This window comes from Aulonocara sp. 'chitande type north' Nkhata Bay, linkage group LG4, assembly GCF_057382095.1.
Source record: "Aulonocara sp. 'chitande type north' Nkhata Bay isolate Kocher_YH1m ecotype deep benthic linkage group LG4, A_spYH_male_GT1.1, whole genome shotgun sequence".
In the NCBI taxonomy this organism is placed as follows: domain Eukaryota; kingdom Metazoa; phylum Chordata; class Actinopteri; order Cichliformes; family Cichlidae; genus Aulonocara; species Aulonocara sp. 'chitande type north' Nkhata Bay.
In genome coordinates this window covers 6,104,443-6,122,646 of record NC_141347.1, presented here as the reverse complement: position 1 = coordinate 6,122,646, position 18,204 = coordinate 6,104,443, and the positions used below count along the sequence as shown (strand labels likewise).

General features: G+C 39.4%; 1 protein-coding gene across 2 annotated transcripts in view; it reads right to left on the bottom strand.

Annotated features, from left to right (window-relative positions):
• The window catches only part of LOC147331851 (protein NLRC3-like), a 206,175-nt gene that overhangs the window by 186,090 nt on the left and 1,881 nt on the right, over positions 1-18,204 (bottom strand). Inside the window, exons 5-9 of one of the 2 annotated variants that reach the window (XM_086288141.1) lie at positions 17,881-17,910; positions 16,800-16,898; positions 14,871-16,671; positions 13,784-13,957; positions 13,337-13,510 (exon numbers count right to left, since the gene is read on the bottom strand). In XM_086288141.1, the coding sequence (XP_086144267.1) occupies positions 13,337-13,510; positions 13,784-13,957; positions 14,871-16,671; positions 16,800-16,898; positions 17,881-17,910 (2,278 nt within the window). Of the gene's footprint in view, positions 1-3,397; positions 3,572-13,336; positions 13,511-13,783; positions 13,958-14,870; positions 16,672-16,799; positions 16,908-17,880; positions 17,911-18,204 lie in introns of both variants that reach the window. The other variant, XM_086288145.1, reaches the window with a different exon arrangement.

Here is an 18,204-nt window from a genome sequence, read left to right as displayed (position 1 = left end):
TTTCTAGAGGAAATGGAGTCAGAATATGGGGATGTGCTCGACTTCACTGAGGTACGTTGGCTCAGCAGGGGAAATGTATTAAAGAGACTTTTTGAGTTGAGAGCAGAAGTGAAGCCTTCATGGAGAAGGATGCAGTGGCCCCCAGCTAAATTGAGTTTGAGACCCCTGTCCTACACCATAAATCAGTAAGAGAGGGTACGACCTCTCTCATGGCCCCAAGTGGTGTGTGCATGCCAGAGCACTCTGGAAGGCACACAGAGTCTTTACAGACTACTCAGGATCAAACCTCTATCATCATGCAATCGATTATAAAACTCTAAGCATATATGAGTAAATATTTCTAAGCATAAATGACAATCAACAATATAAACCTTACAGCTGGTTTTAATAACAGAATTCATTTGTTTCTCAAACGAGAAAGAGCTATCGAGAAACACTCCTAAATCTTTAGTTCTTAACTTTTCCAGTGGGCCAAGGTCAACATTATCTGCTAATGCTAAATAGGCTGCCGTTATTAACTAATGCTAATTTGACATGAATTAGCATTATGCACTAATGCTAACACTTACTTTTTTTAAAAATGTGAGTAGCTAATGCTAACACTATTTCCCTTAACTTTATAACAATGTGAACGGCTAATGCTAACACTCTTTTTCCTAGCATTATAACATCTGAGCTGCTAATGCTAAGTAGGCTGCCATTAGCACCTACGTCTAATTTAAGGCAAATACGCATTAGAACCTAATGCTCATATCGTTTTCCTTTGCTTTATAACAATGTGAGCAGCTACTGCTAAATAGCATTAGCTAATAACAGCAGTCTAATTTAATGCAAGTTAGCCTCATTTGCATTACAACGATGTGAGGAGTTAACCCTAAGTATGCTGCCATTAGTGGCTAATTCTAATTAGGGGTGAATAAATATTACCAGCTAATGCTAATATCGTATTCTCTTCCCTTTTAACAATGTGAGCAGCTAGTGCTAGGTAGGCTGATGCTAGCAGCTAATGCTAAAGCTAATTTAATGTGAATTAGCATCACATTAGTGAGGAGTTAATGCTAAGTAGACTGCCATTAGCAGGTAATGCTAATTTTAGGTGAATAGGAATTGGCAGATAATGCTAATACCATATTTTCTTGCTTTATAACAATGTGACCAGCTAATGCTATGTAGGTTGCCGTTATTAGCTAATACTAATTTGAGGTGAATTAGCATTATCCCCTTATGCTAACAATGTTTTTTCTTACTTTTTAACAATACAAGTAGCTAATGTGAACACTTTTTTTTTTTATTGAATTCAAATTTTTCCCTTGCGATGTGAAGAGTTAATGCTAAATAGGATGCCATTAGTGGCTAATTCTAATTTTAGATGAGAAAGCATTAGAAGCTAATGCTAATACCATATTTTCTTGCTTTATATCAATATTAGTAGGTAATGCTAAGTACGTAGCCATTATTAGCTAATGCTAATTTAGGTGAATTAGCATTATCCACTAATGCTAACACTGTTTTTGCCAACTCTTTTCCCTTGCATTATAACAATATGAGCAGCTAATGCTAAGAAGGCTGCCATTATTAGGTAATGCAAATTATTATGTGTGTTAGCATTATCCGCTGCTGCTAGCAATGTTTTATCTTACCTTTTAACAATATCAGCAGCTAATGCTAACACTACTTTAATTTCAGTTAAACCTACTTAGCATTAATTAACTTCATTTAGCATTAAGAAGTTTTTGCTATAGGCTACCATTAGTGGCTAATGCTAATTTTAGGTAAATAGAAATTGGCAGCTAATGCTAATACCATATTTTCTTGCCTTATAACAATGTGACCAGCTAATGCTAAGCAGGTGCCATTATTAGCTAATACTAATTTGAGATGAATTAGCATTATCCGCTTATGCTAACAATGTTTTTTCTTACTTTTTAACAATACGCCATTAGTGGCTAATTCTAATTTTAGATGAAAAAGGATTAACAGCTAATGCTCATACTGTTTGCTTTGTAAGAATGACAGCAGCTAATGATATGAAGTCTACCGTTATTAACTAATGCTAATTTGATGAGAATTAGCATTATCCGATAATGGTAACTCTTTCCCCCTGCATTATAACAATGTCAGGAGTTAATGCTAAGTAGCCTGCGATTAGGGGCTAACTCTAATTAGGGGTGAATAATTATTAGCAGCTAATACTAATACCGTTTTCTCTTTTTCCTTATAACAACTTGAGCAGCTAATGCTAATTTGATGCGAATTAGCATTATATTAGTGAGCAGTTAATGCTAAGTAGGCTGCCATTATTAACTAATACTACGTTGACGTGAATTAGCATTATGCGCTACTGCTAATACTGTTTTCTCTTACTTATTAAAAATGATAGTAGCTAATACTAATACTCTTTTCCGTTGGGTAACAACAAAGTGAGGAATTAATGCTAAGTTGGCTGCTTTTAGCGGCTTATTCTAATTAGGGGTGAATAATTATTAGCAGCAAATGCTAATACCGTTTTCTCTTTCCTTATAACAATATGAGCAGTTAATGCTAATTTGATGTAAATTAGCATTATATTAGTGAGGAGTTAATGCTAAGTAGGCTGCCATTAGCAGCTAAAGGTAATTTGAGGTGAATAAGCACTAGTAGCTAATGCCAATACCCTTTTCTCTTGTGTTATAATGATGTGAAACGTTAATATTGTTCTCAAACAACAGAATGAGAATGAAATATTGATTCTAACAGGGCCCGTAAACAGGATTAGCTTAGCAGCATTAGCTTATCAGAGTCTCCATCATGGTCACACAAATCCTTAGCGGAGCAAAGTGGCCTACTTAGCAATAGCTGCTGTAGAAAGCAAAGGGAAAACAGTATTAGCATTAGCTGCTAAATGTGCACTTGAGAACAAATCTATTGTGAATTCAGCCGTGAATGTAGTGTTTCCAGTAAGCTTCCATTTCCAAATGTTAGCTGCTCCTGTCTGCCTCTTTGTCACACACACACAGACTGAAATGATTCACAGCCTTGTTTCATCCTTCTGTCAGTGTCACTGACTGTCACTGTGACTGTGGACATACAGCATGGGAAACACACACATGGCTGATACTTGTATCTAAAGTTACAAAATGTTGTCTCTGTCCAAATATTACCTAACTGTAAGTCTACTTTTAATGAAACTCTCAACATGACTTATCAGTTATCATTAATGTTCCTGCAAACAGACTCCTTGAAGACCCCCTACATAAATATCCATGTACTATCCAGCTAGACTAGTGTGTCTGTCCCTGAAAATATTCCTGCATGTGTGATTGTTCATGTCTCATCTGCAGGAAACAAACAGGAAGTGAGTGAAATACACAGGAAATGATTCCAGCTCTTCCTCCTATATCAGACATTCTCTCCATACCTGAGAGTGTCCAGTCTCCAGCCTGGATCCTTCAGTCCAGCCGACAGAAGCTTCATTCCTGAGTCACCTGGATGATTGTAGCTCAGGTCCAGCTCTCTCAGATGGGAGGGGTTGGAGGTCAGAGCTGAGGCCAGAGAAGTACAGCCTTCCTCTGTGATCAGACAGCCTGACAGACTGCAGACACACAAAACAACAATCCATCTGTTATCCATCTCTATAGCAGCATAACTAAGTGATGGTTCAGGGTCACCTGATCCAGCTCTAACTATAAGTTTTATCAAAAAGGAAAGTTTGAAGCTGATCGTCAAAGTAGAGAGGGTGTCTGTCTCCTGAACTCAAACTGGGAGCTGCTTCCACACCCAGTCCAACATAGCCAGGCTTTCTTTGCTGCTTTGACAAAACCTCAAATCCCAGTCAGAGATGGTGAGCATCATCACAGTGATGATCATTTCTCTGTTAACCCAGGCTTTCTGCTTCAGGATCTGTGCACGCTCACAGAACAAGGAGACCTTTAAACATCATTTCACTAAATGGATGGACTGAGCTCAGCCTACAGATGAACTGGATAAATAAAGATTTGACCTCAGTGTGCTCAGTGTTCCTGTCTATTCCTAACATATTCCTAACATGATAGCTGCACTTTAGAGCTCTAAAACTGGAACTGACACATATTTAAACTCCACATGTTACTCAGTACATTCAGTTCTGACACTCGCCCACAGTCCAACGAAGGAAACATGGAGATCACATCAGTTTGTCACCAAAGTCTAATTATTCCAGAGGGCAGTGTTGATACAACTAAAGTTATTTTTAAGCAAAGTTGAGTTTTTTATCGTCGGAGTACTTCAAGTCTGAAGTATCATTTAAATGCATTACACGCTGTTGATGGCAGCAAACAAACCACCCAAACAAACAGAGGTGGGAGGCTTGGGCAGACTACGTAGATTCAGCTAGTGGGAGGAGTCAAGATAAACCAAAGAAAGACAAGCTAACAGACGCCACAGTGAAGTGAGTAGCTACAAACTTCAGGCCAATTAGTGTTGTTGAAGAAGTCGGTCTGAGGAACGTTCTTAGGATCAACAAATGACCGCATGTATGAGCCTCCCTCAAGACACACCATCACAAGAAGAACAAATGAGCTGTAGAAAAAGGAGAGACTACGACAGCCACAGCGTTACAACGTGCACCAGCTGTTGGTCTCTCTGTAGACCTGGGAGTTATAGTACATGATATTAATGAAGACTGGGAGCTGCATTCTATAGCAAACAATTTGTTATGAGGTAATCAGCTGATCTTACTTTAACCGGAAGCCCTTCACAATAATTGCAAAGCCTTTATTTTGTCCAACTACCATCAGTTCGTCTGTACTGATGGTAACTTAAAGTCACACTAATGCAGTTTAGTTTGTATAGTGTAAGTAGTAGAAGTATACTACAGTACTCTGATCACTGATAGGATAGATTTATGTAGATATACACCTTTGTGTTTAACATTACTGCATTATAGTACTGTGATCTTTGTCCTTATATATGGCTATATTAGCTATACTGATGTACGTACATATAACTGGATATGTAACTTATCTATTCATCTTATTTGTCATGTATTTGTATTGTGTACTTCCTTTTTGTAAGAAACCACACACGTGATCACAGCCACAAGAATCAATCAGTGAAAGAATAAAGTGTCTCAAACCAAACCTTAAGCTCCTTATTCCACACGCTGGGCCTTCAGTGGTGTTCTGGCTGACACACCAGAGTGACTGGAGTGCTAAAGAGTGAATCGGACACACCAGTGTAATCCCTGATATCTCCACTACATTTAATCGTCCTTCAGCCTGTGGCTGCAGTTAGCTGGTCTGCTAGTTAGCTGGTGTGCTAGTTAGCCGGTGTGCTATTTAGCCGGTTCGCTAGTCAGCTGGTGTGCTAGTTAGCTGGTATGCTAGTTAGCCGGTTCGCTAGTCGGCTGGTGTACTAGTTAGCCAGTGTGCTAGTTAGCTGGTTCGCTAGTTAGCTGGTCTGCTACTTAGCTGGTTTGCTAGATAGCCGGTGTGCTAGTTAGCTGGTGTGCTAATTAGCAGAAATGTGACTTTACAGCTCGGCCTCACTCACTGACATTAGTCAGATATGACTGAATCTATATCACACTTAAAGCTTTCTGTAAATGAAAGGCTCAGTGAAAACGAGGCACTTCAGTCAATTTTAAAACACACACTCTGAATATAACCTGATCCAGACCAGGTTATAGGTTCAGCATCAGTAACCACGGTGATGTAGCCAGGTAAACACTTATGCATTTATGCTCACAATCACTCCAGTTAACCCAGCATGCATGTTTTTGGACTGTGGGAGGAAGCAGAGAACCTGAAGACAACCTACACAGGCCACACTATCACCCTTATTTACAGAATTATAATTTAATTGGGTGATAAAGTAAAGAAAATAAATATTTTAATAAAAAAATATTCATAAATGAACTATTATTCAAGTAAGTAAGTAGAATATATTTATATAGCACATAATCTCGTTTGTATAGAAATGTCTTCATCTGCTTTTTCAAAGAGTCAGTGGAGACAGCATAAAGATAACAGCAGGGAGTTCCACAGCCTCGGTGCCTGAAAAGCTCGATCCCCACGTGTGTTGAACCGAGTCTGTGGGACCAATAGTGACCTCTGACCTAAAGACCTAAGTGCTCGGTATGAAGCATGAGGTTTCAACAGGTCAGAGATGCACTGAGGAGCTTCACCATGTACAGCTCTAAAAGTTATGAGTATAATGTTAAAATGAACCCTAAAATTTAGTGGCAACCAATGAAGAGAAGCCAAAACTGGAGTAATGTGTGACCTCTTGTTTGTGCCAGTTAAAAGTCTCGCCGCAGCATTCTGTACAGTGTGAAGCTCCAGAGCTGATTTGTTGAGACAAGTAAAAAGACCATTACAATACTCCAAGTGAGTAGAGATAAAAGCATGAAGAATCATCTCAAGTTCTGCCTTTGACACCAGTCTGAGTTTAGAAATGTTTCTTGGATGATAAAAACAGTTTTGAAACAGTTGTTTAGAGAGTTTCTCAAGCAACATTGAACTGTCGAAAATAACACCTAAGTTTCTGAGACTCGATTTAATGGAAGGACCTAAAAACTGATCTGCTGCCTGATTTCTGAAGACATGTGATCAGGAGCAATGATCAAAGTTTCTGTTTTATCCGTATTAAACTGGAGAAAGTTGAAGTTTCACAATTATTTGATTCCTGAAAGACAATTATTTAAACAAGAAAATGTATCAAACTGAGAATCTTTGAAAGAACAGTATAACTTAATGTCTGAATGTCATCAGCGTAGAGATGATAAGAAATATTATTGTAATATCTGATAATTTGGCCTAGAGCAGGGGTGGGGAACTCCAGGCCTCGAGGGCCGGTGTCCTGCAGGTTTTAGGTCTAACCCTGGGTCAGCACACCTGAATCAAATTCATTACCAGGCCTCTGGAGAACCTCAGGACGTGTTGAGGAGGAATTTAACCATTTAAATCAGATGTGATGGATCAAGGAAACATCTAAAAACTGCAGGACACCAGCCCTCGAGGCCTGGCGTTTGTCACCTGTGGCCTAGAGGACGTATATAAACCAAAAAGAGAATCGGGCCTAAAACAGATCCTTGAGGTACCCCAGAAGGCAGAACGGATGTTTCAGACAACACATGATTCATACAGACAGTCAAAGATCTCTCAGATACAGTAGATACGACAAACCATTTTAAAGCAACACCAGTAATCCTGAACAAGTCCTTCAGCCTATTTATCATGATGCTGTGATCAACAGTATCAAAAGCAGAGGAGACATCCAACTCAGTGCACTCTCCAGAGTCTGCTGCCATCAGAATGTCACCACACACTTTAAGTTAAGCCATCTCAGTGGAGGACAGTTTACAGAAACCAGACTGGAAAATGTCCAGAACACTGTTTTTCTCCAGAAAGTCGTTAAGTTGTTCTGCAACTGTTTTTTCCACGTTCGTTCAATGATTCATTACAATCAGATTTAGTATAGACTGGTACACGAGGAATATCAGGAGAGACAATTTTCATAATTGTATCAAACAATACTTTGGTTCTTTTCTGAAGCCATTAGATTTGAAAACTATTCAGTTCCAGCTTTTTTATCATGTTGTTAAGTGAGGATATTGATTCCTTGAGATGTACTCGATGAACCTCAAGCTTGGAAGCCTTCCATAAACGTTCTAACTTGACAGAATATCTCTTGAAATTTTGAGTATTTTCATTTATCCAGGGATAGAAATTTGAAGAATGGACAACACTTTGCTTCAGAGGTGCCGCTGTGTCTAAATAAAATGGACAAAGTGTTGTCTCCAGGAGTTTAGCTGATTTAGAGTGGCCAGGTACGGTGGGTGTGCTCCGGTTAAAGAACACGGAGGCAGACTTCCAAATTCAGGTGATTTATTCGGTCTGTAGTGAGGATACAGTCACCTGACCTAAACCCAGTGGAGATGGTTTGGGATCAGTGTTGGGCAAGTGACTTTGAACAAGTAATTATAGTTAGTAGTTACCAAGAAGTAACTAGTAACTATTAGAGATGGACCGATCCGATATTACGTATCGGTATCGGTCCGATACTGACCTAAATTACTGGATCGGATATCGGAGAAAAATAAAAAATGTAATCCGATCCATTAAATATCACGAAAGCACCTCACAAAACTTGCAACGCGCCGTAACTCACCTCAGAACGTTAGCACGTCGGAGCAGTATGCATCACGTGATAGAGCGGCTGTGGCATGCGGGACCTGTCGGTGGTCTGGATAGCATTTGGAGCTTCGCTAGCAACCCGGCATTTCATCTCCGACAAAGTTATCCCGAGAGAAGTAAAGCAAGTGTGTAAGTCCACCTCTGAATGTTTGTAAAGCATTCCCACGTTAAGCTTAACAAGCGACTGCCTCTTCTTGCTGCTACTTCAATCATGAAACTGCTTAATGATCAGCTGATCGGCTTTTCTGTCTCGAGTCCGTCTCTCTTGTTTGTTTTTGGCCCACTTTGCACCAGAAAGAGGAAACCAGCGGCTGAACAACAGCAGCACGTTTAAGCTTGATAAGCTGTTGTTACAATTTATTTAATATTACTTTCTACACCAGGATCTTTTTCTATGTAGCTGACGCTGGTAACTGTGCAGGGGCGGATCTAGCAAAGTTTAGTCAGGGGGGCCGATAGGGCATTAACAGAGAAAAGGGGGCACAAAGACATACTTTTCTTTCTTATTCTCATTTAAAATGTCTAGCTTTTAATAAATAATTATCTGACACCCAAAGTTTTAATTTGATGTAAAAGGAATAGCAGTCAATTACTGTATATAGTGACTATTAACTCTAATATATATACCCTAGTAAGCTATAGTACTTTTTACTTTGGGAAGGTACCATCTGTGCAGTCTGCAATTTTGTTGAAGAAAGATGTTGAATCTATTTAATATTTCTTGAAAAATAATTGATTTCTGTGCATTTTTTTTCACACTGCATCAAATTAAGGTTGATTACGTCGATTAAGCATCATGAGGTGGAGCGTGAGGGGTGGTTCCCTATTTTTTATTTATTTATTTTTGTTGTTGCTGGGAGTTGGAACCCTATTAGTTAGGTTGCTTAATATTTATGCTAAGTACTCTTTAAAATACCAGAATAGGGAGGATGGTGTAGGTTTAAGTTTATTAGATTGATCAGTATTGCTGAACTATGAAATATTTTTTTTTGCATACAGGTATAACAGAATAGCTTTAGTGTAGTTGTTGTTTTAAACTTGAGTATGAACTTATACAAAATGCAGCAAGATATTTAAAAAACAGTTTTGTTGATTAAAAAACACTATATCGGATTCATATCGGTATCGGCAGATATCCAAATTTATGATATCGGTATCGGTATCGGACATAAAAAAGTGGTATCGTGCCATCTCTAGTAACTATACTACTAACTATAGTTAACTCTACGTAGTTACTTAGAGTTAAAATATTGTAAGTCAGTTACTAAAAGTAATTAATTACTTGAAAAGTAACTATTGCGTTACTTTAAAAAAAATGTTCAACCCTCTGGGGTCCAGGGTATAATTGGCCATTTTTAACTACTTTTGATTTGACCTCTATATTCCACCTTTAAAAACTATTTACTTTGCCTGTTTGGTATCATTCTTTTCAGCACAACCTCACGTGTCTGAATTTACAGTTATGTTTTCATTTTGACATACTGTATTAACACAATTGACCTAAAATCAGACAAAAAACAATATGAGTAGAAAAAGTTATATTTTTTACTGTTACAACCACAAACATGTTTAATAAATCATTAACTTGAAATCTAATAATTTTAATATTTTAATAATATTTTAATAATAATAATAATAATAATAATAATGGATTGCATTTATATAGCGCTTTTCGGGCCTTAAAGCGCTTTACAATGCCACTATTCAGTCACTCTCACATTCACACACTGGTGGAGGCAACTACAGTTGTAGCCACAGCTGCCCTGGGGCAGACTGACAGAAGCGAGGCTGCCATATCGCACCATCGGCCCCTCTGGCCATCACCAGTAGGCGCTAGGTGAAGTGTCTTGCCCAAAGACACAATGACCGAGACTGTCCGAGCCGGGGCTCGAACCGGCAACCTTCCGGTTACAAGACGAACACCCTTAAAATCCTATACACAAGGTTTGCAAACAACCATTTTGTTATTTGTAACAATTTACCTTTTACCTTGATTTTTTAAAAATAACTATTTCAAACTATTTACAGAACAATCAGCTGTTCTGCATTAAATAAGATGCCACAAATTATTTGTGCCACTCCAAAAAAATAATTTCTGTCCACCATAAAGGAGAACATCACAGCCTGATACCTGCAGGTCTGACAGCAGCAGGTGTATCACTGCTGTTTCTACCTGGAGACACCGTTTACACTGTAATCTGCATTTGCTGGTTTTGTGGCAGCACCTGTAACAATTCCATTCAATTCAACTCTATTTATATAGTGCCAAATCACAACAGTCGCCTCAGGGCACTTAACATTCAGCAATTGCCTCATTGTTCTGACAGACAACATAAAACTATCCACTACACTACACACTAACTTTTTTTGTTCTTTTTTCCCCTACACACTAACTACACAACACAACATACTATGCACACACTCCAAATACGCTAAACGTCACAAATCTCTCACATCTCACACCGTCACTCCTAAAACTTCCCCCTCTTCCTAAACAACCAAATGTCATGTTGCTATATCATTTTTTTGATTGGTCGACATGGTTCATTTTTCCACCAACAGGAAAGGGATGATTTGGGGTTTTTTTGCTCATAAGCAGAGAGTGCTTGCTGTGCTGTCCTTAGACAGTAAAAGTGACGAAACTATTGAGGAAAAAAACGCTGCGTATATATTGTTTATCATGACTCTGGTTTTATGTGACCTATCAACACAATTTAAAAACTGGTATATGTCACCTTGTTGCTTTGTAATCTTGAAGTGGTCATGTGATTGGCTTACCATGAATACTTTATTTTTCCTCAGCCAAACAGCAGCACTCATGCGATTGTTTTGCCCCCTTAGCTCCAGGTGTTGTGCCAAAAAGTGATCGTCTGCCAGAAAGTGATCGCTGTCCGCGGGAGTGCATGCAGCTGCTTAACCCTTTAAAGCCGGTCAGAGTGGGCACACTCTGTTTTGCGTAACATAATATTCCAGAAACACGCTTTGCCGATCCGATCAGCTGTTTGTAACACTTCCTACTTTGGAATTGACATCAGCGTGAACTATCGCATATCCGCCATGACCTGCCCAAAACCGGAAGTGATGTCATTTTTGCAGAAATGTATTTTTTACCATCATGGCCTCATAACCCTATACTAGTGTTTTTTAAAGTTATGTTTGACTTTCTGACTTTCTGTGTTGTTTCTGGGATGCTTAGGACTCATATTGCACTGCTGGAAATAGTTTATTTTGATGCATATGCTGCTTTTTTGCAAATTTGCACTATAATATTTATTTTCGTTTTTCCTGCAGTGTATAGAAATTAGTGTATTTCAAAAATAAAACTATGAAGGCACTCAAAATAAATTTCATGTGGTGGGAAACTATTTTGTGCAACTTTTTTGCATTTACAGTTTTGAGGGATAAGCCTCTTAACCCTCCTGCCATCCTTTAAAAAACTCACACCCATCACCCTAGGGACCATTCTCAGCCACGCCATAAAAAGACCATATATCCATATTTTATTCCACTTTAAATTAGCCAACCTTGTAAAACTACTTCTCCCTGAAATATTCATGTAAAGTTTTAATTATATTTTCGTTGTTTTAACCCTTCAAATCCCAGTGTTATTACATGAGCGCCCTGTGTTATAAGCCCCAAAAACCAAAAAACGAAACTAAATATTTCCACAAAAAACCAGTTGAAGTAATATGTGATTGTCATTATAAGTAGGCCTTTAGATGGACCAAAGATTGGCACCAACATACATTTTGACCTGCCATTATTTTTTTTGCATTTTTTTTGCAATTTAAAAATTAAAACTTCAAGGCCCTGAGTCTTCATTGACATCCAAGAAAAGAAGAAAAAATAAAATCATATGATGATAATTTGGGGTTGAAAAATAGCGTTTATAATGGAAGTCAATGGGCAGAAAATGGTCCCCAGGGTGATGGGTGTGGGGATTTCTGCTGCTCAGCCATTTTAGGCTGATTTAAGGAATTCACACTGGAATATTAACATTGACAGGTAAAAACTATCCTGTGGCAAGTTTGGTTATATTCCACTGAACACAGTGGAAATGGCAGCCATTTAACACATAGCAGTGGCACAAAAAGGTCCCAAGAAGGCAGGAAGGTTAAATTTCTCTAACTAGAAATATATGTTAAAAAACAAAAACGATTTTCAAATTTTTTTTAGTTTATTGCACTTTTTGCAATTTATGTAATTTCTATGCACTTAATTAATGCATATTATTAAAATTTAGGCTGTAATGGTTGTATTGATGTAGAGCAACTTGAAATGCTCCCAAAAATGGCTCCACAGCATGTAAAAATATAATATAAGCTGTGGCGGACTTGGTTCTATGGTAAGACTTAAAGGGTTAAAGCTGTAGCGCCCAGATTACTTATAGCTACTTCCATGCAGCTGATATAAGATTGGTTGTTGAAAAATAGTAACGCAACCGCACCGAATCCAATTCAGGATTTTGATTTCCATCACACTTCCACTGGATGCCCAGCTGCTCTCCTATTATGTGATTATCATCAACACAGAACTGGAGGATAAGACCGCGGTTCTGGGGGTTGGGAAGCTCATCTTGTAACCAGAAGGTTGCCAGTAGGATCTCTCTGTCTTGGTCGTTGTGTTCTTGGAACACAAGACACTTCAGTATGTAGTTAGTACCGGGCGACTCCCCTCCCCCACATCGGCACCAGAACCCTGTATTATCTACAGGGTAAGAATGCCTGTTTTATCAAACTATGGCTATTACTACTGTGATCATTTGCAGCCCAGTGTGCTGCTCTCTCTGCTGGGATGAACCACTGGAGCTCACCCAGTCATCCCTTTCTTTCTCTCAAGAAGAAGTGAAATAAATGTATTTATTATGTTACGAGTCTAATATTCTTTAAATCAAACTGTAATGAATAAATGAAGCAAGAAGATTTGGTGGCTCCAAGTGTTGTAGAAGAAAAGATGAACATCTCATTTTGAGAAATCAGCCTTTAAAATTAAGTACTGTGAATAAAAAAACTAACAGCAAACCAATCGGTAGTCGCCAATTACTTTTGAAAGTAATTCGGAGTCCAATTATCCACTCAAATGTAAATAAAAGTTCACTTGACAGCTGTATAAAGGTTACCTGTTTATACAATAATATAAGTCACATTTCAAATGATCATCTGTGGAAAAGTTTGAATCCTGACCTGAGAGTTTCCACTGCACACTGTGAACTCTTTAGTCCAGCGGACAGAAGCTTCACTCCTGAATCCTGCAGGTCAGAGTTACTCAGGTCCAGCTCTCTCAGACTGGAGGACTGGGAGCTGAGGACTGAGGACAGAGCTTCACAGCTTCTGTCTGACAGGTTACAGCCACTCAGTCTGAAGAAAGGATGACAAGAAGACATGAAACACTTGTGTTAAAGTATATTCATGGTGCCATGAGGAGCTACTACATTTACAATATTTCAACACTGTTTCAGGACATGCTGGAATCCTTATTGCCTCATGTTACAAAAGACAAATGTGGCAGTTTAGTGTGATTTGGATGGATTCATTAAAAAAACAAAACATAAACACTGTTAATTTTTTCCAAATGAAATTGATTAAATGATGTTAATTGATGAAAAAAAAATCGATATTGCTTGATCTGACCTCAGCGTTTCCAGTTTGCAGTATTGACTCTTCATCCCAGCAGACAGAAGCTTCACTCCTGAATCCTGCAGGTTGTTGTTACCCAGGTCCAGCTCTGTCAGATGGGAGGACTGGGAGCTCAGGACTGAGGACAGAGCTTCACAGCTTCTGTCTGACAGGTTACAGCCACTCAGTCTGAAATCAAGGTGGAAGGGAGACAAGATCAACCAAACAAATCAGAGCTTTATTGCTTTTTTATTGTTTTTAAGCAGAAATCAGTGAGGTGCTGGTAGATTCTGTTCTTTTGGTTTATTACCCAACAACACACACATACACTAATATTTGTGACTTTTGTAATAGTAGCATTTACAATGCAAAGCAACAGCGATCACAGATTGAAGGGGCCTGAATAAAACTACAATGCAGTGATTTTTAAGATGACCTGTTCTTCCAATTTCCAACAACAGATTTCTCCAACCTTACAGTTAAAAATAATTCTTTATCTCATACTGAATCTTGGTGCACCTCCCCCCAGTTTATTAAAATGAAGAGGTACTGAAGTTGCTGTAAGTGATGTGTGATGCCACTGATTTCCTTTCTGATCCAATACAAAGTAAAATTCAGGCTGGTATCTGCGATACTGATGAAAACTATTCCTTCAGAATCAATACAAGACATCATAAGAAAATATGATGTTTTGTATAACATAAAAAGCCTGAATTTTAAAATATTCAGTTAATAATCAAAAACAGATGTGACTGAAAATAATAAAACTGAGAAACATTTTATGGCCATTCGATCCTTTTACAACCATTGCAAGAGCTTGGTTGGCATAGCCGGCAATACGTTGGATAGTAATAAGTCCGGTGGGTGATGGGCTCCACCAGGGCTGCCCTTTGTCACCGATTCTGTTCATAAATTTTATGTTTAAAGGCTGTATCAAAAGTTCATTCAAGTTACAATATTGTGGTCAAAAGTTCTCCTTTTTTCTTTTATACTATACAACTACGCTGTCTCATGGTTTTAGGACATGGATCTGTCATGGAAGAAATCTATGACCACTTTTAATCAACATTTTAAAAATAAACATGATCACAGATTTACTCACAGAGCCTTGTTGGAGGCTTTGACCACTGGCAGCAGCCTCAGAAGAGCCTCCTCTGAAGCAGAGTATTTCTTCAGGTCAAACACATCCAGATCTTCTTCTGATGACAGTAAGATGAAGACCAGAGCTGACCACTGAGCAGGAGACAGTTTACCTGTGGAGAGACGTCCTGATCTCAGGGACTGTTGGATCTCCTCCACTAGAGAACGATCATCCAGTTCATTCAGACAGTGGATCAGATTGATGCTTTTCTCTGCAGACAGATTCTCACTGAGCTTCTCCTTGATGTACTGGACTGTTTCCTGATTGGTCTGTGAGCTACTTCCTGTCTGTGTCAGCAGACCTCGTAGGAGAGTCTGATTGGTCTGCAGTGAAAGACCCAGGAGGAAGCGGAGGAACAAGTCCAGGTGTCCATTTGGACTCTGCAAGGCCTTGTTCACAGCAGTCTGGTGGAGAGATTGAAGTTTTAGTTTGTTAAATAGTTTAGACCATGTAGAGGTTGTTTGTTGTTGTTCCAGCAGATTGAGTCCAGAGTTGATGAAGGTCAGATGGACATGAAGAGCAGCCAGAAACTCCTGAACACTCAGATGGATGAAGCAGAACACCTTGTCCTGGTACAGTCCTCTCTCCTCTTTAAAGATCTGTGTGAACACTCCTGAGTACACTGAGGCTGCTCTGATATCGATGCCACACTCTGTCAGGTCTGATTCATAGAAGATCAGGTTTCCTTTCTGCAGCTGATCAAAAGCCAGTTTTCCCAGAGACTCCATCATCGTCCTGCTCTCTGGACTCCAGTGTGGATCTGTCTCAGCTCCTCCATCATACTTGACCTTCTTCACTTTGGCCTGAACCACCAGGAAGTGGATGTACATCTCAGTCAGGGTCTTGGGCAGCTGTCCTCCCTCTCTGGTTTCCAGCACATCCTCCAGAACTGTAGCAGTGATCCAGCAGAAGACTGGGATGTGACACATGATGTGGAGGCTTCGTGATGTCTTGATGTGGGAGATGATCCTGCTGGCCTGCTCCTCATCTCTGAATCTCTTCCTGAAGTACTCCTCCTTCTGTGGGTCAGTGAACCCTCTGACCTCTGTCACCATGCCAACACAGTCAGGAGGGATCTGATTGGCTGCTGCAGGTCGTGTGGTTATCCAGAGGCGAGCAGAGGGAAGCAGTTTCCCCCTGATGAGGTTTATCAGCAACTCATCCACTGAGGTGGACTTTCTAGGGTCAGTTAGGATTGTAGTTTTGTGGAAGTCCAGAGGAAGTCGACACTCATCCAGACCATCAAAGATGAACACAACCTGGAAGTCTTCAAAGCTGCAGATTCCTGCTTCTTTGGTTTCAGTAAAGAAGTGATGAACAAGTCCCACCAAGCTGAACTTTTCCTCTTTCAGCACATTCAGCTCTCTGAAAGTGAATGGAAATATGAACTGGATGTCCTGGTTGGCTTTGTCTTCAGCCCAGTCCAGGCTGTATTTCTGTGTTAAGACTGTTTTCCCAATGCCAGCCACTCCCTTTGTCAGCACTGTTCTGATTGGTTCGTCTCTTCCAGGTGAGGCTTTAAAGATGTCTTCTTGTCTGATGGTTGTTTCTGGTCTGTCTGGTTTCCTGGATGCTGTTTCAATCTGTCTGACCTCATGTTCATCATTGACCTCTGCAGTCCCTCCCTCTGTGATGTAGAGCTCTGTGTAGATCTGATTCAGGAGGGTTGGGTTTCCTGCTTTAGCGATGCCCTCAAACACACACTGGAACTTCTTCTTCAGGGTGGATTTAAGGTTACGATGACAAACTGCAGCTTGAAGTTCTGAATGAGAAGAAAAATAAACACTCAATTCCAAAAAGAACTAATCTTTAAAACATGTTGCTCCATCTTCCATCTCTGGAAAATGTTCATTTATCCAGCAGCTTAAATCTTTAGATAAATCCTCTTACTGCTCTGCAGACGGTCAGCCAGCTCCTCCTGCTTCATTCTCCTCAGGAAGTCCACTGTGATCTTCACAAACGCCTCTCTGCTGCTGCTCCTCTGACTCTCTAAGCATTCTGGGTAGAGCTGGGCGATATGAGATTTTTTCATATCACGATATGTTTTTTTCATTTCAGGCGATAACGATATCTATCACGATATAAGCCAAATAACTATATTTGTAAGATTTAAATGTGCCGTTGCTCACAAGTAAAATGTGAAATAATCAGCAGCTTGTTTTTATTTAAATATTTATTTCCCATAATAAGTTCAACAGGGTAGATGTACTTAAGGAACATGAGACTTTTTCAGATAAATAAAGGCAAATATTGCAAACTACACAAAAGGCAGCCGCTAAAGCGTTTAAGTTTCAAAATAGAACAAACGAAACAGACTAAATTGTCAATTCCACTTAGAAACAAAATATTAATTCTAAAAATAAATCTTAGTTTGTTTTACAGAAGAACAGACAAAACTGACTAACTTTTGTCAATATCAAATAAACTGAGAACTAAAAGGAAATTCTCAATCTCTCCTTGTTGTATAGCTTAGCTTTTCAAACAGTTTTAACAGTTACTTTAGTCTGACAAAAGCCGAATGACGAATTAGCGCTTCCAGTCAGAGACTGAGGCTACGTCCACACGTACACGGGTATTTTTGAAAACGGAGATTTTCCGTTTTCGTTTTAAAAAAATAATCCCGTCCACACATAAAGGCAGAAATGAAGGAAAACGCTGCTATGAACATGCCAAAGCAGCAGGTGGCGCTAGATTCCTAACCGTGCAGAAATATTGGCCAATCAGAAGTCTAGAAGCCTCGGTGGGAAAAAGTAAACAAAGCTGGGGCATAGAAGCAGAACCGAGTCGTATGTGTGGACGGACAGTAACTGTGTGTATATGTAAGCATTTAAACACTGCAGAGAGTAGAATTAACAGTAACAGTAGTGTAGAAATTCATTTCACCGAAACAATAACGTGGCGCAGTGTGACGCATGCACCAGTTTATTGTATTTGCAGACTTGCTTTCGGCACAATTTACAGTGCACGCTACTCTGTTTTTTGTCAGACTTGAAATAGCCGAAATACCTTCACACTACGGAACTTCTTTGGCTCTTCCGTTCGACAATCTCTCCGGCATTGGAACCATCATCTGTTTTCTCTTCGGTCACGCTCGGTTGATTTTTCTAGTCGGCGCACTCATTTCCTCCATTACGCGCTGGCTGCTTCCCAAACAAACACACGTGCGGCTTGGCACTTGTGCGGTACGTAACAAGTCACGCGACGTGATGCTGCGGCTGTGATTGGTTCGGCTCTGCGCTACTTAATTTGGATTGGCTGACCTTTTTTTTTTTTTTTTTTTTTTTTAGAGGACAAG